The sequence below is a fragment of the Coregonus clupeaformis genome, chromosome 9, assembly GCF_020615455.1.
Source record: "Coregonus clupeaformis isolate EN_2021a chromosome 9, ASM2061545v1, whole genome shotgun sequence".
NCBI lineage: Eukaryota > Metazoa > Chordata > Actinopteri > Salmoniformes > Salmonidae > Coregonus > Coregonus clupeaformis.
In genome coordinates this window covers 28378165-28402219 of record NC_059200.1, presented here as the reverse complement: position 1 = coordinate 28402219, position 24055 = coordinate 28378165, and the positions used below count along the sequence as shown (strand labels likewise).

The 24055-nt window shown below is 46.0% G+C and overlaps 1 protein-coding gene across 2 annotated transcripts in view; it reads left to right on the top strand.

Moving 5' to 3' along the window:
• The first annotated feature begins 9399 nt into the window (after nt 1–9399).
• LOC121574408 (membrane-associated transporter protein-like) overlaps nt 9400–24055 on the top strand; it is a 59641-nt gene continuing 44985 nt past the window's right edge. For both annotated transcript variants that reach the window (XM_045222718.1, XM_041887034.2), the window contains exons 1-2: nt 9400–9996; nt 16279–16455. In XM_045222718.1, coding sequence (XP_045078653.1) covers nt 9525–9996; nt 16279–16455 — 649 coding nt within the window. In that variant the 5' untranslated portion in view covers nt 9400–9524. The remainder of the gene's footprint in view (nt 9997–16278; nt 16456–24055) is intronic.

Genomic DNA, 24055 nt, shown 5'->3' with positions numbered 1-24055 from the left:
CGCTCCCTCAAAACTTGAGACATCTGTGGCATTGTGTTGTGTGACAAAACTGCACATTTTATAGTGGCCTTTTATTAGCCCCAGCACAAGGTGCACCTGTGTAATGATCATGCTGTTTAATCAGTTTCTTGATATGCCACACCTGTCAGGTGGATGGATTATCTTGACAAAGGAGAAATGCTCACTAACAGGGATGTAAAGCATTTTGTACACAAAATATGAGAGATGTAAGCTTTTTCTGTATATGGAACATTTCTGGGATATTTTATTACAGCTCATGAAACATGGGACCAACACTTTACATGTTGGGTTTATATTTTTGTTCAGTATAGTTTGAATAGATATTACTTCTCTTTCCTCTACTGCAAGGGTGTCATATATATATATATATATATATATATGTATAACACACACACACACACACACACACACACACACACAGTGGGGAGAACAAGTATTTGATACACTGCCGATTTTGCAGGTTTTCCTACTTACAAAGCATGTAGAGGTCTGTAATTTTACACTTCAACTGTGAGAGACGGAATCTAAAACAAAAATCCAGAAAATCACATTGTATGATTTTTAAGTAATTAATTTGCATTTTATTGCATGACATAATTATTTGATACATCAGAAAAGCAGAACTTAATATTTGGTACAGAAACCTTTGTTTGCAATTAGAGAGATCATACGTTTCCTGTAGGTCTTGACCAGGTTTGCACACACTGCAGCAGGGATTTTGGCCCACTCCTCCATACAAACCTTCTCCAGATCCTTCAGGTTTTGGGGCTGTCGCTGGGCAATACGGACTTTCAGCTCCCTCCAAAGATTGTCTATTGGGTTCAGGTCTGGAGACTGGCTAGGCCACTCCAGGACCTTGAGATGCTTCTTACGGAGCCACTCCTTAGTTGCCCTGGCTGTGTGTTTCGGGTCGTTGTCATGCTGGAAGACCCAGCCACGACCCATCTTCAATGCTTTTACTGAGGGAAGGAGGTTGTTGGCCAAGATCTCGCGATACAGGGCCCCATCCATCCTCCCCTCAATACGGTGCAGCCGTCCTGTCCCCTTTGCAGAAAAGCATCCCCAAAGAATGATGTTTTCACCTCCATGCTTCACGGTTGGGATGGTGTTCTTGGGGTTGTACTCATCCTTCTTCTTCCTCCAAACACGGCGAGTGGAGTTTAGACCAAAAAGCTCTATTTTTGTCTCATCAGACCACATGACCTTCTCCCATTCCTCCTCTGGATCATCCAGATGGTCATTGGCAAACTTCAGACGGGCCTGGACATGCGCTGGCTTGAGCAGGGGGACCTTGCGTGCGCTGCAGGATTTTAATCCATGACGGCGTAGTGTGTTACTAATGGTTTTCTTTGAGACTGTGGTCCCAGCTCTCTTCAGGTCATTGACCAGGTCCTGCCGTGTAGTTCTGGGCTGATCCCTCACCTTCCTCATGATAATTGATGCCCCACAAGGTGAGATCTTGCATGGAGCCCCAGACCGAGGGTGATTGACCATCATCTTGAACTTCTTCCATTTTCTAATAATTGCGGCAACAGTTGTTGCCTACTCACCAAACTGCTTGCCTATTGTTCTGTAGCCCATCCCAGCCTTGTGCAGGTCTACAATTGTATCCCTGATGTCCTTACACAGCTCTCTGGTCTTGGCCATTGTGGAGAGGTTGGAGTCTGTTTGATTGAGTGTGTGGACAGGTGACTTTTATACAGGTAACGAGTTCAAACAGGTGCAGTTAATACAGGTAATGAGTGGAGAACAGGAGGGCTTCTTAAAGAAAAACTAACAGGTCTGTGAGAGCCGGAATTCTTACTGGTTGGTAGGTGATCAAATACTTATGTCATGCAATAAAATGCAAATGAATTACTTAAAAATCAAACAATGTGATTGTCTGGATTTTTGTTTTAGATTCTGTCTCTCACAGTTGAAGTGTACCTATGATAAAAATTACAGACCTCTACATGCTTTGTAAGTAGGAAAACCTGCAAAATCGGCAGTGTATCTAATAATTGTTCTCCCCACTGTATACATACATCCATACACACACATATCCTTTTTTAAATTAATTTTCACTTCATTACTTTCCAACCCCACCACCCCTTCCCCAATTGGAGTAAACTTGTGAACAACAACGCTTAGGCCTCTACTTCCAGCCCATACATACTATATACATTTTATGGACAGAGTCAAATTCTACAATAATTATATTTTGATTGTTTTTACTCCTGAACTTCCTCCGATCATTTTCATGATGTCCATCTGGTTTGCTTCTATATGCCATATTTTTCTAACTGTGCTCTTTCACAAAAGCTCTCAACCTATAACCTATATACTTATTATGGACATAGTATGCTTTACATTAGTTATCTTGTTGTTATTTACATTTTACATTTACATCATTTAGCAGACGCTCTTATCCAGAGCGACTTACAAATTGGTGCATTCAACTTATGATAGCCAGTGGGACAACCACCTTTTGTTTTTCTTTTTATGGGGGGGTTGGGGGAGGGGGGGGTAGAAGGATTACTTTATACTATTCCAGGTATTCCTTAAAGATGTAGGGTTTCAAGTGTCTCCGTAAGGTGGTCAGTGACTCCGCTGTCCTAGCGTCGTGGGGGAGCTTGTTCCACCATTGGGGTGCCAGAGCAGCAAATAGCTTTGACTGGGCTGAGCGGGAACTGTGCTTTCGTAGAGGTAGGGGAGCTAGCAGGCCAGAGGTGGATAAACGTAGTGCCCTCGTTTGGGTGTAGGGTCTGATCAGAGCCTGATGGTAAGGAGGTGCCGTTCCCCTCACAGCTCCGTAGGCAAGCACCATGGTCTTGTAGTAGATGCGAGCCTCAACTGGAAGCCAGTGTAGTGTGCGGAGGAGCGGGGTGACATGAGAGAACTTGGGAAGGTCGAACACCAGACAGGCTGCTGCATTCTGGATAAGTTGTAGGGGTTTAATGGCACAGGCAGGGAGCCCAGCCAACAGCGAGTTGCAGTAATCCAGACGGGAGATGACATGTGCCTGGATTAGGACCTGTGCCGCTTGCTGTGTAAGGTAGGGTCGTACTCTGCGAATGTTGTAGAGCATGAACCTGCAGGATCGGGTCACCGCTTTGATGTTAGCGGAGAACGACAGGGTGTTGTCCAGGGTCACGCCAAGGTTCTTTGCACTCTGGGAGGAGGACACAATGGAGTTGTCAACCGTGATGGCGAGATCATGGAGCGGGCAGTCCTTCCCCGGGAGGAAGAGCAGCTCCGTCTTTCCGAGGTTCAGCTTGAGGTGGTGATCCGACATCCACACTGATATGTCTGCCAGACATGCAGAGATGCAATTTGCCACCTGGTTATCAGAAGGGGGAAAGGAGAAAAATAATTGTGTGTCGTCTGCGTAGCAATGATAGGAGAGACCATGTGAGGATATGACAGAGCCAAGTGACTTGGTGTATAGAGAGAATAGGAGAGGGCCTAGAACTGAGCCCTGGGGGACACCAGTGGTGAGAGCACGTGGTGCGGAGACAGATTCTCGCCACGCCACCTGGTAGGAGCGACCTGTCAGGTAGGACGCAATCCAAGAGTGAGCAGCGCCGAAGATGCCCAACTCGGAGAGCTCCAGTCAACACCTCCCATCTATCTCTTAACACCATCCATATTGGATTTCTATTTGCCATATATTTTTCAACTGTACTGTGATGTTTTTAAAAAGTTCTGAACCTTTCTATTCTCATTGTTTCTACAGATCGTAAATTGAAAATAAACATTTTTGCTAAAAGTATTATTATATTATTGATCGATTGACTATGACTTTTCAGATCACCCAGTAGTGCTATCTGCAGGGTTTGCTCCAGGTAAATATTGCAATCCTTTAGCCATTCCTGGACCTGTGTCCAAAAACAAGCTACAAATGGACAGTACCAAAACAAATGATCTAATGATTCTGTCTCTTCACAGCAAAATCTGCAGAGCTGGGAAGATTGTATCCCCATATAAATAACATTATATTGGTAGCAAGAATTTTATATAATAATTTAAATTGAAAAATTCTAAGTTTGGAATCCGGCGTCGTTTTGCGTATCAATTCATAAACACTATGCCATGGAATCGGTACGTCAAAAATCTCTTCCCAACTATTTTGCAATCTATATGGGACGGCTGTCAATCCTTTGGTCCTTAAATGAAACTGGTATACTTTTATCACAATTTTTTTAAACCAATTATATTATTTAATGCAAGGCTGACAGACAAGTTCCTTACTTTTTCCCCCTTCCACTTTCCTTTTCCATTTTTGCGGTAATGCTGCAATTATTTGGTTGTAATTTTGGGTAGAGCAGACATTTCCATATGTTTTTGTTAGCTGCATGTGCGACATAACTCCACCAGTCCTACTGATAATATCATTTACGAAGATTATACCTTTTTTAAACATTTTGTAAAAAAAAATAGTTTGTTTTATCAATTAGTATATTTGAGTTTAACCACAATATTTGTTGCATTATTTGTTCTGTCGTTTCTGGAGGATTAAATTGAAATTGCAACCAACTTTCTATGGCTTGTTTTAGGAATAGTGATATTTGGGAGATTATTTCCTTATCAAATAACTGAAAGTGAGAGGTTGTAATCTGAATAAAGGGAAAAAGGCCATTCTTGAACATTGTGTGAGACAATCTTACTAATTTGCTAGAGAACCAGTTCGGATTTAAGTATAACTTTTGTATGACTGAAGCTTTTAGTGATAGGTCTAATGCTTTAATATTTAATCATTTTTGTCCTCCGAATTCATATTCATTATATAAATAGGCCCGTTTAATTTTGTCTGGCTTGCCGTTCCAAATAAAATGGAATATTTTTTTCTCATATAATTAAAAAAACTTATAATATCTTATCATTTGCATATCACTTTTTCTAGGCCTGGGATTGGATGCTGTCAATTTTCCTCCCCAGATGAGCTTCTCTGATTGGCCAGAGCTGAGGCAGATCTTCACTAAGTAGTTTGCCACTAAGACCCAGGAGGAGTGGGGTCGTGTGTTTGACGGGACGAATGTCTGTGTGACTCCCGTTCTCTCTATGAATGAGGTGATCTCTCACCACCATAACCAGGAGAGGGCCTCCTTCCACAGGGATGCCCAGGGAGAGGTGACCCCGAGCTCCGCACCTGTCTGGCACCCCTACTAACCCCTGCCTACAGTTGAAATCGGAGGTTTACATACACTTAGGTTGGAATCATTAAAACTTGTTTTTCAACCACTCCACAAATTTCTTGTTAACAAACTAGAGTTTTGGCAAGTCAGTTAGGACATCTACTTTGTGCATGACACAAGTAATTTTTCCAACAAATTGTTCACAGACAGATTATTTCACTTATAACTCACTGTATCACAATTCCAGTGGATCAGAAGTTTATAGACACTAAATTGACTGTGCCTTTAAACATCTTGGAAAATTCCAGAAAATGATGTCATGGCTTTAGAAGCTTCTGATAGGCTAATTGACATCATTTGAGTCAATTGGAGGTGTACCTGTGGATGTAATTCAAGGCCTACCTTCAAACTCAGTGCCTCTTTGCTTGACATCATGGGAAAATCAAAAGAAATCAGCCAAGACCTCAGAAAAACAATTGTAGACCTCCACAAGTCTGGTTCATCCTTGGGAGCAATTTCCAAATGCCTGAAGGTACCACGTTCATCTGTACAAACAATAGTACGCAAGTGTAAACACCATGGGACCACGCAGCTGTCATACCTCTCAGGAAGGAGATGCGTTCTGTCTCCTAGAGATGAACGTACTTTGGTGCGAAAAGTGCAAATCAATCCCAGAAGAACAGCAAAGGACCTTGTGAAGATGCTGGAGGAAACAGGTACAACAATATCTATATCCACAGTAAAACCAGTCCTATATCGACATAACCTGAAAGGCCGCTCAGCAAGGAAGAAGCCACTGCTCCAAAACCGCCATAAAAAAGACAGACTACGGTTTGCAACTGCACATGGGGACAAAGATCGTACATTTTGGAGAAATGTCCTCTGGTCTGATGAAACAAAAATAGAACTGTTTGGCCATAATGACCATCGTTATGTTTGGAGGAAAAAGGGGGCAGCTTGCAAGCCGAAGAACACCATCCCAACCATGAAGCACGGGGTGGCACCATCATGCTGTGTGGGTGCTTTGCTGCAGGAGGGACTGGTGCACTTCACAAAATAGATGGCATCATGAGGATGGAAAACTATGTGGATATATTGAAGCCACATCTCAAGACATCAGTCAGGAAGTTAAAGCTTGGTCGCAAATGGGTCTTCCAAATGGACAATGACCCCAAGCATACTTCCAAAGTTGTGGTAAAATAGCTTAAGGGCAACAAAGTCAAGGTATTGGAGTGGCCATCACAAAGCCCTGACCTCAATCCTATAGAACATTTGTGGGCAGAACTGAAAAAGCGTGTGCGAGCAAGGAGGCTTACAAACCTGACTCAGTTACACCAGCTCTGTCAGGAGGAATGGGCCAAAATTCACCCAACTTATTGTGGGAAGCTTGTGGAAGACTACCCGAAACGTTTGACCCAAGTTAAACAATTTAAAGGCAATGCTACCAAATACTAATTGAGTGTATGTAAACTTCTGACCCACTGGGAATGTGATGAAAGAAAGAAAAACTAAAAGAAATAATTCTCTATACTATTATTCTGACATTTCACATTCTTAAAATAAAGTGGTGATCCTAACTGTCCTAAAACAGGGAATTTCTACTAGGATTAAATGTCAGGAATTTTGAAACTGAGTTAAAATGTATTTGGCTGAGGTGTATGTAAACTTCCGACTTCAACTGTAGTGTGCCATGCGTCGCTGGTATGGGTACTATTCAAGCATGAAGTACTTGGATCCCTTGGATGAATCACACTGCAAATGCAATTAATTCATATAATTGTTATTGTTGTATTTAGCTCACAGATGTTTGTAGTAATAGTGTTCTTCTAATTGCTTCAGTAGTTAATTCATTTGACTGCAAAACATCTTCCATCTACTGCAAGCCCTGTTGACTCATTAAGGGTTTGTACTGTACCATTTAAATTGTAGTTATGTTAATAGCTAAATAGCAATGGCAATATGTCATTACGAGACGAAGGGAGAGCAGAAGGAGGAGGACAGAGTGATGACCCGTGACTGTAAGTTCTCTTTCATATTAGTCATAACATTTACCTAAGGTTAATGATGATTCTACATGATTGTGTCAATGTGCCTCTGAATGGTCTTTGTAATTCTATTTTTAAAAAGGTTTCTCAGCTTTTGACTGAGCTGCCTGTATTTTATCTAGAATTTTTGAAAGGTGAATGGGCTCCTTATTAATAATATTCTTTGACAAGTTGTATTAAAATTCTTTAAGGTTATGTTTCTTCCTTATTTAATTTTGTAGTACTACTGTTAGAACTATGTAATGCATGATGTTCTGAAGCCTAGAATGCTATTTGATAATATAAGTATCACCCCAAACTATAGATACAGAGCTTTAAGTCAGAATATAATTTGCTACATGCATAAACTATATAACAATCAATATTGTAAACCGATAATATACTAAGGATTTTCATCTACAATGGATGGGCACCTGTTTTAATTTCCCCCATTTTTTTAAAATTATACTTCCTGGGCTCCCGAGTGGCGCACCGGTCTAAGGCACTGCATCTCAGTGCTTGAGACGTCACTACAGACCCCCTGGTTCAATTCCAGGCTGTATCACAACCGGCCGTGATTGGGAGTCCCATAGGACGGCGCACAATTGGCCCAGTGTCGTCCGGGTTTGGCCAGTGTAGGCCGTCATTGTAAATAAGAATTTGTTCTTAACTGACTTGCCTAGTTAAATAAAGGTTAAAAAAAAAAGGAGCCACCTGTCGGAATGCCAGAATCCCATTTCACATTCCTGCTTTGAGCATGTCCTTCATAGAGGATAATGTAACTACTACTATTAAGATTACCACTGCTTTGCCTTTCCACCTTATAAACCATTACATGTAATCTAACTCTAAAACTACAGAGTAAATTCTGACCATAAATACATTTTATTTTTTCTGTACATTATCAGTTTTGACATGCCAAACAGGGCATAAAGGAAAGTAAATGACCATAGAGATTGTGTGTGTGTACACAATATCAGTTTCAAATGCAACTAGCATCATTTATCTAGCCTGATGGCATTGTCTTCCGACGGGTGGTGTCACTCCTACGCATCGTTCGTCTCTTACTGTATCTGACACAAGACAATGACCTGATGGACCACCTTTATATGAATGTTCATTCATCCATAAAGGCAAGTAAAGGACCGTAGAGGTTGTGTTTTGAAGTACAGTTCACAATTCTACTGTTTCAAATGCCTCTAGCATAACTCATCAATGTGGTCCCTCATGGTTAGTTAAGAATGTTCACTTCCTCCACTCAAAGTACTCTATCGATTGTCCCCTCAAACAAGTGATCGTATGTAGGCCTCACTCATTGGTATGTTTAACTCTGGAACACAATGTGTCTACGTTAGTGACCCTAGGACTCAAGGTCTGGTGAGAATGTGGCCTTTTAATCTGTCTGACTCTAAGCATCTGACTGCCTCCTGGGTTGAGCCGCTCTGACGCCTCCTCAGGGTTCTCTGACGGGGGCGGCAGGAGGGCGGGAGAAGGGTGGCGGGCAGGGCTCCCATGAGAAACTCTGGGAATTGCCTCAATGTCTCACATGACTGTGGCAGGACGAGCTAGCTAGTGTCATGAGAAATACAGTATTATGACGTATTAGAAACTGAATGATAATACATAGAGGAAATAAACATGTTCAACTGCAGAGGGTACAACCTTGTCTTGGGCATCCAGTGTAATGGTACGGGTATGTGTTCGTCATAGTCACGTGTGGACGGCTTCTCTTCGAGGAATTGTATACTGTTAATACGTTGGCTGGCCATCCTCCTCCATCCCCCCTCCACTCCTCCATCAAAGGGGTTACAACAAGGGATCACATGCTACATCATTTGATAAACCTAATGTGCACACAAGCAGAGCACCAGGAGACCACAAAAGAGCCCTTGTGAGTGAACTGCATAAAAAGAGGCAAGCAAGGATTCAGATTTACATGCAATGTAACGTGCTTTTGCAGAGTTGTACATTTCTCTTTTAGGATAACTGACTTTCTGGTAATCCATTATCAACTGATAATTTCATGGAACTCTAAATTATTCCAGGAATCATTTTGAAGGAAAGGAATGTAGTGTTGTGAGGCTGGGTTAAAAGCCACAATCCTAGTCACGTGGTAAAAAAAAAAAAGTTAAACACTTCATTCATCTAAGTTTGAACGAACAGCCACACCCCCTCTCCTCCCCACTTCCTCTGGTCAACCTCTCTTTTCCTCTCCTCACCTCAGGACTTGTGGCTACTTAGTCTCATTGCTCAACTATGCAGTAGAGGATTAGCTAGCTGGAGCAGAGAAGCAGAGATTGGGCTGTTTGTCATTGACAGGAGGCTGAGAGCTACGCCCATCCACCCTCAGTCTCCCCCAGTAGATATGACCCTGCTCACAGAGGACCAACCCCAGCCATGCAGGCTCCCGGAGCCCGGGACACGCACCACAGGTCTGGACCATTACTCAGTGGAGAGTGTGGACTCTGGAGAGTCTACGAAGGAGGACTACTTGGACAGTATGGAGCCCGTTGTATTTGGGGTGGTGGAGCCTCCCAGGCGCTCTCGGGGCAGGCTGCTGCTGCATGGCATGGTGATGTTTGGAAGGGAATTTTGCTATGCAGTGGAGGCGGCCTTCGTCACGCCGGTGCTGCTCAGTGTGGGACTCCCTCAGAGTTTGTACAGCCTTGTGTGGCTGATCAGCCCTATCCTGGGCTTTCTTCTGCAGCCCATCATCGGCTCGGCCAGCGACTACTGCAGGTCCTCGTGGGGCCGACGGAGGCCCTACATACTCTCACTGGGGATTATGATGCTGATGGGCCTAACCTTGTTTCTCAATGGAGATGCAGTCGTATCAGGTGAGAGCCCATGGCTATCAGGCATACTGTTCTAGAACTAGTCTTTGTTAATAGTTGTTATGGAGTTGGGCAGCTTGGGTATGAGAAACCAAAATACTTTTAGGGCTCATATTTCCATGTCTATCTCAAATAACTTTTTGTCCCTGTAACATACGTAATATATTTAATTTAAACTTTCGCTTAATGGGCTGTTTCAATGTTGATAGAAAATGTACAGTCACATCTGAAATTATTGGCACCCTTGATTAAGTTGAGCAAAAAATACTGTGTATGAAATAAATAATACAAATACTGAGCTATATTGTATGCAAAAAAAAAATTGAGAAATTATATTATTTTATACTAATACATTTGCTCAGAGAAAAATATTTTGTTTAAATGAAAATTCCACCCAAAAACGATATTTTAGGTATTTGTTTCATTAGTCCATTGTTGTCATAGTCCCAAAATGTTTTGCTTGTCAGCAATCAAGTTGTCAAGATACAGTATGTAACTTAAAAAATACAGAAATCATCCCCGTATGATGCGTTTTGTTGGAAAGCAGAATTTACCCGGTTTTCCGCTAGGATTTTGCCTGTGCCTGTGCTGTTTGTCTGGCAGTTTGTGTTTCATAACCAGTAATGAGAGGGTTTCCTCAGTGTGTCTAGACAGAAGGTGAAATGTGCCTGTTATTTCCACTGGGCTGTTTCCCTTCATCAAGTTGATTGCACAAGATGTTCAGCAATTATTCCAGAAAGCTCAATAGCAACCTTGAACAATAGCAATTATAGAAACCACCTCACTGAGTTGTGGACAAAATCCTGAGAGGAATTGGAGTCTCTCAACACCTGCAAAGAACAGGAATGCAAGAGATGGCATATCTTTACACCTCTGCGAATACTGAGACGCACATGTTTGGCCCATACCACTTTTCAGAAACTGTATATATACTGTTGTTAATTTTCACGTCCATGTAGACAGACTGAATTTCCACTTCCTGAAAAGAGGTTGTTTCATTTATTGGGGTGAATGGTAAGCTGGTAAGACCTGGGTCAAATACATATGTCATACTTTTAAATACTTGAGCTGTTCTTGTGGATTTAAATGCATAAACTAAAGTAGAATACTACTGGAAATGCATTCACTCTGTAAGGGATTGGATTTCCTTTTGCAACAGTATTGTACGTACAATTGAAGTCGGAAGTTTACATACACTTAGGTTGGAGTCATTAAAACTCGTTTTTCAACCACTCCACAAATTTCTTGTTAACAAACTATAGTTTTGGCAAGTCGGTTAGGACATCTACTTTGTGCATGACACAAGTAATTTTTCCAACAATTGTTTAAAGACAGATTATTTCACTTAAAATTCACTGTATCACAATTCCAGTGGGTCAGAAGTTTACATACACGAAGTTGACTGTGCCTTTAAACAGCTTGGAAAATTCCAGAAAATGATGTCATGGCTTTAGAAGCTTCTTATAGGCTAATTGACATCATTTGAGTCAATTGGAGGTGTACCTGTGGATGTATTTCAAGGCCTACCTTCAAACTCAGTGCCTCTTTGCTTGACATCATGGGAAAATCAAAAGAAATCAGCCAAGACCTCCACAGGTCTGGTTCATACTTGGGAGCAATTTCCAAATGCCTGAAGGTACCACGTTCATTTGTACAAACAATAGTACGCAAGTATAAACACCATGGGACCACGCAGCCGTCATACCTCTCAGGAAGGAGACGCGTTCTGTCTCCTAGAGATTAACGTACTTTGGTGCGAAAAGTGCAAATCAATCCCAGAACAACAGCAAAGGACCTTGTGAAGATGCTAGAGGGAACAGGTACAAAAGTATCTATATCCACAGTAAAACGAGTCCTATATCGACAAAAATAGAACTGTTTGGCCATAATGCCCATCGTTATGTTTGGAGGAAAAAGGGGGTACCTTGCAAGCCGAAGAACACAATCCCAACCGTGAAGCACGGGGGTGGCAGCATCACGCTGTGGGGGTGCTTTGCTGCAGGAGGGACTGGTGCACTTCACAAAATAGATGGTATCATGAGGAAGGAAAATTATGTGGATATGTTGAAGCAACATCTCAAGACATCAGTCAGGAAGTTAAAGCTTGGTCGCAAATGGGTCTTCCAAATGGACAATGACCCCAAGAATACTTCCAAAGTTGTGGCAAAATGGCTTAAGGACAACAAAGTCAAGGTATTGGAGTGGCCATCACAAAGCCCTGGCCTCAATCCTATAGAACATTTGTGGGCAGAACTGAAAAAGCGTGTGCGAGCAAGGAGGCCTACAAGCCTGACTGTTACACCAGCTCTGTCAGGAGGAATGGGCCAAAATTCACCCAACTTATTGTGGGAAGCTTGTGGAAGACTACCCGAAACATTTGACCCAAGTTAAACAATTTAAAGGCAATGCTACCAAATACTAATTGAGTGTATGTAAACTTCTGACCCACTGGGAATGTGATGAAAGAAATAAAAGCTGAAGTAAGTCAAACTCTCTACTATTATTCTGACATTTCACATTCTTAAAATAAAGTGGTGATCCTAACTGACATAAAACTGTCACGATCGTCGAACACAGAGGACCAAGGCGCAGCGTGGAATGCGAACATACTTTTATTTTTAATGATCACACGAACAAAACGATACGTGACATCCTTGGCAATAGACACTAACCAAACACGGAACAAGATCCCACAAACACTGTGGCAAAACAGGCTACCTAAGTATGGTTCCCAATCAGAGACAACAAGCAACAGCTGATTCATGTTGCCTCTGATTGAGAACCACACCGGCCAACATAGAAACAAATGAACTAGATAAACAACCTAGCACACAAAACACATAGAAACAACCCACCCTGGCTCAACATAACAGAGTCCCAGAGCCAGGGCGTGACAGTACCCCCCCCCCCCCCCCAAAGGCGCGGACTGCGACCGCGCCAAACAAACACCGAACAGGGGAGGGCCGGGTGGGCATTCCTCCTCGGAGGCGGTTCCGGCTCCGGGCTTGACCCCCACCCTCCAACAAACCCCCCATAGCGCCCCTGGTCCGGTCTGGCCCTGCTGGCTGGATCTGGACTGGACATCGGTGGAGCGGATCGCTCAGGCTCCGATGTGGGGCAGCTAACCGGTACCTGACCAGGCACCGGTGACCCAGGCACGGGCTATGCCGGACTGACGATGCGCACCACAGGCTTGGTGCGGGGAGCAGGAACAGGCCGGACCGGGCTGACGACGCGCACCATTGGCTTGGTGCGGGGAGCAGGAACAGGCCGGACCGGGCTGACGACGCGCACCACAGGCTTGGTGCGGGGAGCAGGGACGGGCCGAACCGGGCTGACGAAGCGCACCACTGGCTTGGTGCGGGGAGCAGGAACGGACCAAAACGGGCTGACGACGCGCACCACTGGCTTGGTGCGGGAAGCAGGAACGGGCCGGACCGGGCTGGCGACGCGCACCACTGGCTTGGTGCGAGGGGCAGGAACAGGCCGGACCGGGCTGGCGACGCGCACCACAGGCTTGGTGCGAGGGGCAGGAATATGCCGGACCGGGCTGGCGACGCGCACCACAGGCTCGGTGCGAGGGACAGGAACAAGCCGGACCGTACTGGGGACACACCCCAGTACCTCTCGCCGTGCCTCTACATTCTCCTTCCCCCTGGTGACCAGTGACTCCCGTAACCTGGCGGCCTCCTTTGCCAACCCGCTGAACCACTCTATCCCGGCCTCCTGCTGCCCCGTCGTCCACGGCGTGAGCCCCCCCCTAAAAAATTTCTGGCCATCTCTCCTCCCCGTGGGCCAGGCCTCCATGGCTCTCGCCAGACTCTCGCTCCTCTGCTCCCAAGTCCAGCCTCTCTCCTCCTCCCGCGGCTTGACCCAGTTGAGGTTGATATCCTTTAGAGCCCTCTCTGGCATTGGCTCCTGGACACGCTGCTTGGTCCAGTTATGGTGGGATCTTCTGTCACGATCGCTGGAGGAAGTGGACCAAGGCGCAGCGTGGAATACTAACATACTTTTATTTTTAATGATCACACAAACAAAACAACAAAACGATACGTGACGTCCTTGGCAATAGACACTAACCAAACACGAAACAAGATCCCACAAACACTGTGGCAAAACAGGCTACCTAAGTATGGTTCCCAATCAGAGACAACAAGCAACAGCTGATTCATGTTGCCTCTGATTGAGAACCACACCGGCCAACATAGAAACAAATGAACTAGATAAACAACCTAGCACACAAAACACATAGAAACAACCCACCCTGGCTCAACATAACAGAGTCCCAGAGCCAGGGCGTGACAAAAACAGGGAATTGTTACTAGGATTAAATGTCAGGAATTGTGTAAAACTGAGTTAAAATGTATTTGACTAAGGTGTATGTAAACTTCCGACTTCAACTGTAGATCTGACAACCTAACCTTTTTGTTTTCAGTGAATGCCTACATTGTTGGTTGATATCCTCAAAATAGTTTTCAGTTATGCCAAATTTCACCTTCTCTGTAATAATACTGTACAATACAAAGTGTGACCATTTACAGTACTTTTGTTAAGATGATTATCTCCATTCTTCAACAGTTAGTGCTATTCGGGATCCTTGGGATTTCCTTACCCTAACCCTAGGGACGTCCCTATCTGTACCCTTTCCCTATTCTTAACACTTACCATAACCATTTCAAATTTGAACGTAAATGGGGTAGGGACGTACCAATTTAAATGGGGTAGGGACGTACCAATGATCCCAGATAGCAAGGACCGTTCTTCAACACTGTAGTAAATAGTAAAATGGGGATCTGTGATAGAATCATAATGCACAACCTGTGTGTTAGCTACAGTACAGTATATTGTGATTTTCCTACAGTGGATGAAACTAAGCTTTGATAAAATGTATTGTATTTCTCTGAGATCAAAACCTAGGCCACAATGCATCCGACATTCCTAACAAGACTGCAACACAACATCCAACTGGGATTTGCAATGTGATTTGTAATCACCAAAACTTCAATACCGCTGTGTAGGTTTTAATGCCATTGCAATCTGTCAGGCACTTGTTTCTCTCTCAAGATAAAGGACATAATTCAGTTTATTTGTGCCCCACTGTGCACAACATGATTATGACAATCTGATTCTCTATAGTATCTATTGTTGATGAGCATGGACACTAGATAACTATTGTGACGACTAAAACGAATATTTGAATAGGAGTTGTTTTTCTAGCCAGACAGAGCCATGCTGGCAATGTGGTGTATTTCAGATTGAGTTTCTTTTTTGAAATGCAAATTGAAAACCATTTCTAATGGAGTTTGGATTTTAAAACGGCCCTTGCATTGTGTTGGAACAAAATGTATGTGGTTTCAAAACAAACTTCTACATGTGGTGAATTAATGGTTGTATTAGCCCCCATCATGCTCTTGATGAAACAGTAAGTATCATGATGATCAAATGTGTTTACCTGATATCAAGGTGTTAACAAATCCACTGACTCCCTGTTTACCTCCGAAGCCCTGTAATATACACTGAGTGTACAAAACATTAGGAACACATGCACTTTCCATGACATAGACTGACCCGGTGAATCCAGGTGAAAGCTATGATCCCTTATTGATGTCACTGGTTAAATCCACTTCAATCAGTGTAGATGAAGGGGAGGAGACAGATTAAAGAAGGATTTTTAAGCCTTGAGACAATTAAGACATGGATTGTGTATATGTGCCATTCAGAGGGTGAATGGGCTTCACAAAATATTTAAGTGCCTTTGAATGGGATATCGTAGTAGGTGCCAGGCACACCGGTTTGAGTGTGTCAAGAACTGCAACCCTGCTGCGTTGTTCACGCTCAACTGTTTCCCGTGTGTATCAAGAATGGTCCACCACCCAAAGGACATCCAGCCAACTTGACACAACTGTGGGAAGCATTGGAGTCAACAAGGGCCAGCATGTTTTCGACACCTTGTGGAGTCCATGCCCCGACAAATTGATCTGAGGGCAAAAGGGAGTGCAACTTAATATTCGGAAGGTGATCCGAATGTTTTGTATGTCTCATCACATCTGTAAATGTCAGCTGGGCCAGTGTGTGTCTTCAAAGTAATTACTAAGGGAAAGATGTACCTCCTAAGGCAAATTGAAATTATTCAGCTACAATACCCCAACAAAGAACGAACACAAAGAGCATTCAAAAGTATCTCAGTTATTGAAAGTGGTATTAATGAGTAAAGAATCTGTGACATAGACCGAAACCATATCTTGAGATAAAGAGGTAAACTCCTGTCTTTCTCCTCTTTTGCAGCGTTAGTACAGGATAGGTCATTGAAGAGGATATGGGCCATCGTCATAGTCATGTTTGGAGTGGTGCTATTTGACTTTGCAGCAGACTTCATCGATGGGCCAGTCAAGGCCTACCTCTTTGATGTCTGCTCGTACATAGACAAAGAAAGAGGACTGCACTACCACGCCCTTCTCACTGGTAAGCAATGGCTGATGACATGCAGTAGCCTCCCTCTCACTTTGTCAGAACTTAGTGTTGGGTTGATTGGCTTTGACAGTTATGCTGTCTGGTATGTACGAACATAGCAATAAGAACCTATGACATGTACAGATTAAATATACACTGAACAAAAATATAAACGCAACATGTAAAGTGCTGGTCACATTTTTCATGAGCTGAAATAAAAGAGACCAGAAATTTTCCATATGCACAAAAAGCTTATTTCTCTCAGATTTTGCACACACATTTGTTTACATCCCTGTTAGTGAGCATTTCTCCTTTGCCAAGATAATCCATCCACCTGACAGGAGTGGTATATCAAGAAGCTGATTAAACAGCATGATCATTACACAGGTGCACATTGTGCTGGGGATAATAAAAGGCCATTCTAAAATGTGCAGTTTTGTCACATAACACAATGCCACAGATCTCTCAAGTTTTGAGGGAGCATGCAATTGGCATGCTGACTGCAGGAATATCCACCAAAGCTGTTGTCAGAGAATTGATGTTAATTTCTCTACCATAGTAACATGCAGACGGCCCTCAGAGCTCGCCCAGTCAGTCAGTCACTGATTGAGTGAGGGAACAAGCATGTGAGTAGGTATTTGAGTGTATTGGCAAGTGAGTAAGTGGACTCAGTTGATGGCAAGGAAGCCGGCACAGTGTGGTGTGAGTGTGTACAGTAGGCCCTAATCCAGCAGATACTCAGTCATGGGTTGGAACTGAGAGAGAAGGGAGGCACATGACCTGCTAGTCACCGTAGCTCTGGTGTGTGGAGGAATGTGTGTGTGTGTGTGTGTGTGTATGTGGACGTGTTTAACTATACTTGTGGGAACCAGAAGTCCCCACAAGAATAGTAAACCAAGAAAAATTTGACCAACTGGGGACATTTTGTTGGTCCCCACAAGGTCAAATGCTATTTCTAGGGGGTTAAGGTTAGGATTAGTGTTAGGGTTAGGAGCTAGGGTTAGGTTTTTGGGTTAGGGTTAGGGTTAGGGTGAAGGTAAGGGTACGGGTTAGGGTTAGGTTTAGGTTTAGGGAAAATAGGATTTTGAATGGGACTGAATTGTATGTCCCCACAAGGTTAGCTGCGCAAGATTGTGTGTGTGTTTTCTTTATACAGAGAGGTTGGATGTAATGATATTTGTCTTTTGTGCTGTTCATTAGCTTTGCAGTCACACAGCCTGAACAAAAAATATGCCTTGAACTTGCTTTTGACTACCCTCACAACTCACAAAACTTTATTAACCTGTGAATTTAGAGGTGACTAACTCGAGTCAATTATTGGATAAATGCGTGGAAATATACAAATACAGAAACCACAAAATATTTCGTATTGTGTTGTCCAAGAGCTTTGAAGTATCTATTGATTATTATTTTAGAACTAGAGTTGTTTACATCTTTAGATGTTTTTAGAGATTAGTGAAATGTATTCTGTCTGAGCATGTGGAATTTGTATTTGTATTTATTAAGCATCCCCATTAGCTGCTGCCAGCAGCTAATGGCAATGCATAATAAATACAAATACAAATTCCACATACTCTTCCTGGGGTCCGGCAAAATGAAGGCAGTTATACAATTTTTAAAACATTACAATACATTCATAACAGGCCCATACCCCACTACCACATATCTACAACACAGAATTCATGTGTACTTGTGTGTATAGTGTGTGTTATGTGTGTGTATGCATGTGTCTGTGTCTGTTTGTGTTGCTTCACTGTCCCTACTGTTCCATAAGGTGTATTTGTATCTGTTTTTTTTAAATCTGATTCTACTGCTTGCATCAGTTACCTAATGTGGAATAGAGTTCCATATAGTCATGGCTCTATGTAGTATTGTGTGCCTCCCATAGTCTGTTCTGGACTTTGGGACTGTGAAGAGCCCTCTGGTGGCATGCCTTGTGGGGTATGCATGGGTGTCTGAGCTGTGTGCTAGTCGTTTAAACAGACAGCTCGGTGCTTTCAACATGTCAATACCTCTCACAAATACAAGTAGTGTAGTGGAACGTTAATGGACTTTATGGTCTTTGGTTTTATATCCATTAATTTTAACTCACTCTATCTCCAACCATCAAATTAGAATACTGTAAAACTTCAATTAATAGCCCAAGCGTTTTTCTTAAATCACTGAACACAACAGGCGCTTAGAGACATGCTTTTATATGAACCAGGCGTCTATTTCCTTAATGCACACAGCTTTTGCTCATTTGCATACATAATAGTTAAATTCCAGCATTCACTTCCAGCATTTTAATCAATTTCTTCATTTTCTGCACTGTGTTATCATTCACACACTGTGTATTTTGCCTTAGTATACCTCTATTTTGAGAGAAAAAAAACTTTTCCTTGACAGACTAATTATTCTCCTCTTTGACTGTGCATTTTCGGCCGATTTATAAGGGTCTGTACTCCCGAAGTTGTTGACTGTTTTTATTCTTGCCAGTTAGTTAGCAGTTCTCAGCTGTTAGCAGCCATTGGCTAGCAGTTTCTTACTGGTGATAAAAACGGATGATTGCCACAATTTTTTTGTTGTTGTCATTACTCAATTATTTAATGTAACAAATGAAACATAAAACCTCAAACAATTCATGGTAATTAATGGTAACCTTTGTATACAATTCATTTAGACCCAGTGTTTATTTGAAACAGGCAATTATTTGCTGAAATGTGTGCTGTTGCCCGGTTATTTGAGAGACTGCGTTTCATTGAAGTTTTACGGTAATGCAGATGTGACTTTTTCTAATCTGCTTCTATGAATGGATACAAAATTGATCAAGTTGTACTAGATTCTATGCAATACCATACTGTTTACCATAATGGAAGGTGGGGGAAAGGGTTGCAAAATCCCGGGAACGTTCAATAAATTCCATGGTTTTCCTGAAATCCCGGTTGGAAGTTTTCCGGAATCAGAAGTGAATAAACTGGAAATCCAGAATTCTCCATCCAGGATTTCTGGGAACCAGGGAATGTATTGAACGTTCCCTAGAGGGGGCCATAGATACTATATACAGTGGGGGAAAAAGTATTTAGTCAGCCACCAATTGTGCAAGTTCTCCCACTTAAAAAGATGAGAGAGGCCTTGTCACACCCTGGCTCTGGGGACTCTATATGTTGAGCCAGGGTGTGTAGATTCTATGTATTCTAGTTCTGTGTTGTAGGTCTATGTGTTCTATTTCTATGTTGGCCAGTGTGGTTCTCAATCAGAGGCAACGAGTGTCAGCTGTGGCTGGTTGTCTCTGATTGGGAACCACATTTAAACAGTCTGTTTTCCCTTAGTGTTTGTGGGATCTTGTTCCGTTTGGGTTGTGTTTACCGTAGGACGTCACGTTTTCGTTTTGTTGTTTTGTTCGTGCATTCATTATATAAATAAATATGTTCGTTCATCACGCTGCGCCTTGGTCCTCCTCTCTTACCGACGATCGTGACAGAAGATCCCACCATACCAGGACCAAGCAGCGTGTCCAGGAGCAGGCAGCCTGGACGTGGGAGCAGATCTTGGACGGGCAGGGGTCCTGGACCTGGGAGGAAATCCAGGCCGGGATGGATCGCCGTCCATGGAGTGAGACGGTAGAGGCGCGACGGAGAGAGGAGCAACGGCGTCAACAATGTCGTCGTCGGACGGACGAGAGGCAACCCCAAAAAAAATTTAGGGGGGGGCATACGGCATGGGCGACGGGGCAGCAGGAGGCAGCTACAGGGCGTAGTAGGAGGTTAGGTGAGGAGGCCACCAGGTTAAGGGGGCTATTGGCGCAGAGGAAACAGGAGTTAGTGGTGCAGAGGGTGGAGCTATTGGAGGCGATAAGGGAGAAGGTGAGAATTGAGGCACGGCGAGAGGAACTCGGTAGGCAGCTGAGGGAGCGGAGGGTTATGACGAAACCCAGTCCCGCTCCTCACACCAAGCAAGTGGTGTGCGTCACCAGTCCGGTCCGGCCCGTTCCTTCTTCCCGCACTAAGTGGATGGTGCGCGTCGCCAGCCCGGCCCGGCCTGTTCCTCTTCCTCGCACCAAGCCTAAGGTGTGCGTCGCCAGCCCGGCCCGGCCTGTTCCTGCTCCTCGCACCAAGCCTATGGTGTGCGTCGCCAGCCTGGCCCGGCCTGTTCCTGCTCCTCGCACCAAGCCTACGGTGTGCGTCGCCAGCCCGGCCCGGCCTGTTCCTGCCACTCGCACCAAGCCTACGGTGCGCGTCGCCAGCCCGGCCCGGCCTGTTCCTGCCCCTCGCACCAAGCCTACGGTGCGCGTCGCCAGCCCAGCCCAGCCCGGCCTGTTCCTGCTCCCCGCACCAAGCCTACGGTGTGCGTCGCCAGCCCGGCCCGGCCTGGCCTGTTCCTGCCACTCGCACCAAGCCTACGGTGCGCATCGCCAGCCCGGCCCGGCCTGTTCCTGCCACTCGCACCAAGCCTACGGTGCGCGTCGCCAGCCCGGCCCGGCCTGTTCCTGCCACTCGCACCAAGCCTATGGTGCGCGTCGCCAGCCCGGCCCGGCCTGTTCCTGCCACTCGCACCAAGCCAGGGGTGCGAGTCGTCAGCCTGGTAAGGCCCGTTCCTGCTCCCCGCACCAAGCCTACGGTGCACGTCGCCAGCCCGGCCCGGCCTGTTCCTGCCACTCGCACCAAGCCTACGGTGCGCGTCGCCAGCCCGGCCCGGCCTGTTCCTGCCACTCGCACCAAGCCTACGGTGCGCGTCGCCAGCCCGGCCCGGCCTGTTCCTGCCACTCGCACCAAGCCTACGGTGCGCGTCGCCAGCCCGGCCCGGCCTGTTCCTGCCACTCGCACCAAGCCTACGGTGCGCGTCGCCAGCCCGGCCCGGCCTGTTCCTGCCACTCGCACCAAGCCAGGGGTGCGAGTCGTCAGCCCGGCCCGGCCTGTTCCTGCCACTCGCACCAAGCCAGGGTGCGAGTCGTCAGCCCGGTAAGGCCCGTTGCTGCTCCACGCACCAAACCAGGGGTGCGCATCGTCAGCCTGGTCCGGCCCGTTCCTGCTCCACGCACCAAGCCAAGGGTGCACATCGTCAGTCCGGTCCGGTCCGTTCCTGCTCCACGCACCAAGCCAGGGGTGTGTGTCGTCAGTCCGGTCCGGCCCATTCCTGCTCCACGCACCAAGCCAGGGGTGTGCGTCGTCAGTCCGGCACAACCCGTGCCTGGGTCACCGGTGCCTGGTCAGGTACCGGTCAGCTGCTCCACACCGGAGCTGAAGCAATCCGCTCCTACGATGTCCAGTCCAGCTCCAGCCAGCGGGGCCAGACCGGACCAGGGGCGCTACGGGGGGAGTATTGAAGGGTGGTGGTCAAGCCCGGAGCCGGAACCGCCTCCGAGGAGGAATGCCCACCCAGCCATCCCCTGGTTTGTCTATGTTGAGGCGCGGTCGCAGTCCGCGCCTTTGGGGGGGGGGTACTGTCACACCCTGGCTCTGGGGACTCTATATGTTGAGCCAGGGTGTGTAGATTCTATGTATTCTAGTTCTGTGTTGTAGGTCTATGTGTTCTATTTCTATGTTGGCCAGTGTGGTTCTCAATCAGAGGCAACGAGTGTCAGCTGTGGCTGGTTGTCTCTGATTGGGAACCACATTTAAACAGTCTGTTTTCCCTTAGTGTTTGTGGGATCTTGTTCCGTTTGGGTTGTGTTTACCGTAGGACGTCACGTTTTCGTTTTGTTGTTTTGTTCGTGCATTCATTATATAAATAAATATGTTCGTTCATCACTGTCAACGCGTGCTGTAGGTGGGTGCAGTGGTGGAATCAAACGCAGGACACAGACGGATAGTCCAACAGACTTTAGTAATGCCAAACACGGCAATCGGACAACTCTTGCCCGAAGGCGAAATACGCACGAAGGCGAAACAAAACAACAGCGCACAAAACAGGTGCGTAATTACTCCAGCGCAGTGGAGGGAAGCTCAACCGAGCGAAATACACGACTGACAAAATCAATACCACACAACACGAGACAAACACAACGAGAAACTTATAGAACACTGATAGGCTAAACGAGAACAGGTGTGACAACAAACAGACAAAAGCAAACGAACATGAAACATACAACGGTGGCAGCTAGTATTCCGGAGACAACGAACGCCGAAGCCTGCCCGAACAAGGGAGAGAGGCAGCCTCGGCCGAAACCGTGACAGTACCCCCCCTTGACGCGGCTCCAGACGTGCGCCGACTCCGGCCTCGGGGGCGACCCGGAGGACGCGGAGCAGGGTGCGTCGGGTGCCCACGATGGAATTCCGTCAGGAGAGACGGGTCCAAAATGTCTCTCCTCGGCACCCAGCACCGCTCCTCCGGACCGTACCCCTCCCACTCCACTAGATACTGGAGACCCCCATCCGACGTCTCGAATCCAAGATGGACCTCACAGTGTACGCCGGTGCCCCTCGATGTCCAATGGGGGCGGAGGAGTCTCCCTGATCTCACTTTCTTGGAGTGGGCCAGCTACCACCGGCCTGAGAAGGGACACATGGAACGAGGGGTTAATACTTTTATATTCAACAGGCAGTTGTAATTTGTAACACACCTCGTTCAACCTTCCCAGGACTTTAAAGGGCCCTACAAACCGCCGACCCAGTTTCCGACAGGGCAGGCGGAGGGGCAGGTTTCTGGTAGAGAGCCAGACTCGATCACCAGGTGCGTACACCGGTCCCTCACTGCGGTGGAGATCGGCGCTCGCCTTATGACGTCGGAGGGCCCGCTGCAGGTGGACGTGTGCAGCGTTCCATGTCTCCTCCGAGCGCCGCGCCCACTCATCCACCGCAGGAGCCTCGATCTGGCTCTGCTGCCAAGGTGCCAGAACCGGCTGGTACCCTAACACACATTGGAAAGGGGTCAGGTTAGTGGAGGAATGGCGTAGGGAATTCTGGGCCATTTCGGCCCAGGGAACGTACCTTGCCCACTCCTCCGGCCGGTCCTGGCAGTATGTTCTAAGAAACCTACCCACATCCTGGTTCACACGTTCCACCTGCCCATTACTCTCCGGGTGGTAACCCGAGGTGAGGCTCACCGAGACCCCCAACCGCTCCATAAAGGCTCTCCAGACCCTGGAGGTAAATTGGGGACCCCGATCAGACACAATATCCTCGGGTACCCCGTAGTGCCGGAACACATGGGTGAATAGTGCTTCGGCGGTTTGCAGGGCAGTAGGAAGGCCCGGCATGGGGAGCAAACGACAGGCCTTAGAAAACCGGTCCACAACGACCAGTATAGTGGTGTTCCCCTGTGACGGAGGAAGGTCAGTTAGGAAATCCACCGAAAGGTGAGACCATGGTCGTTGTGGAACAGGCAGGGGTAGTAACTTACCCCTAGGCAGATGTCTAGGCGCCTTACACTGGGCGCACACCGAGCAGGAGGAAACATAAACCCTCACATCCTTCGCCAACGTGGGCCACCAGTACTTGGCACTAAGACAGTGCACTGTCCGGCCAATACCAGGATGTCCAGAGGAGGGTGACGTGTGAGCCCAATAGATCAATCGATCCCGAACCTCGAGCGGAACGTACTTCCGACCCTCAGGGCATTGCGGTGGACTAGGGTCGGTGCGTAACGCCCGCTCGAGTTCAGCATCGACCTCCCACACTACCGGTGCCACCAG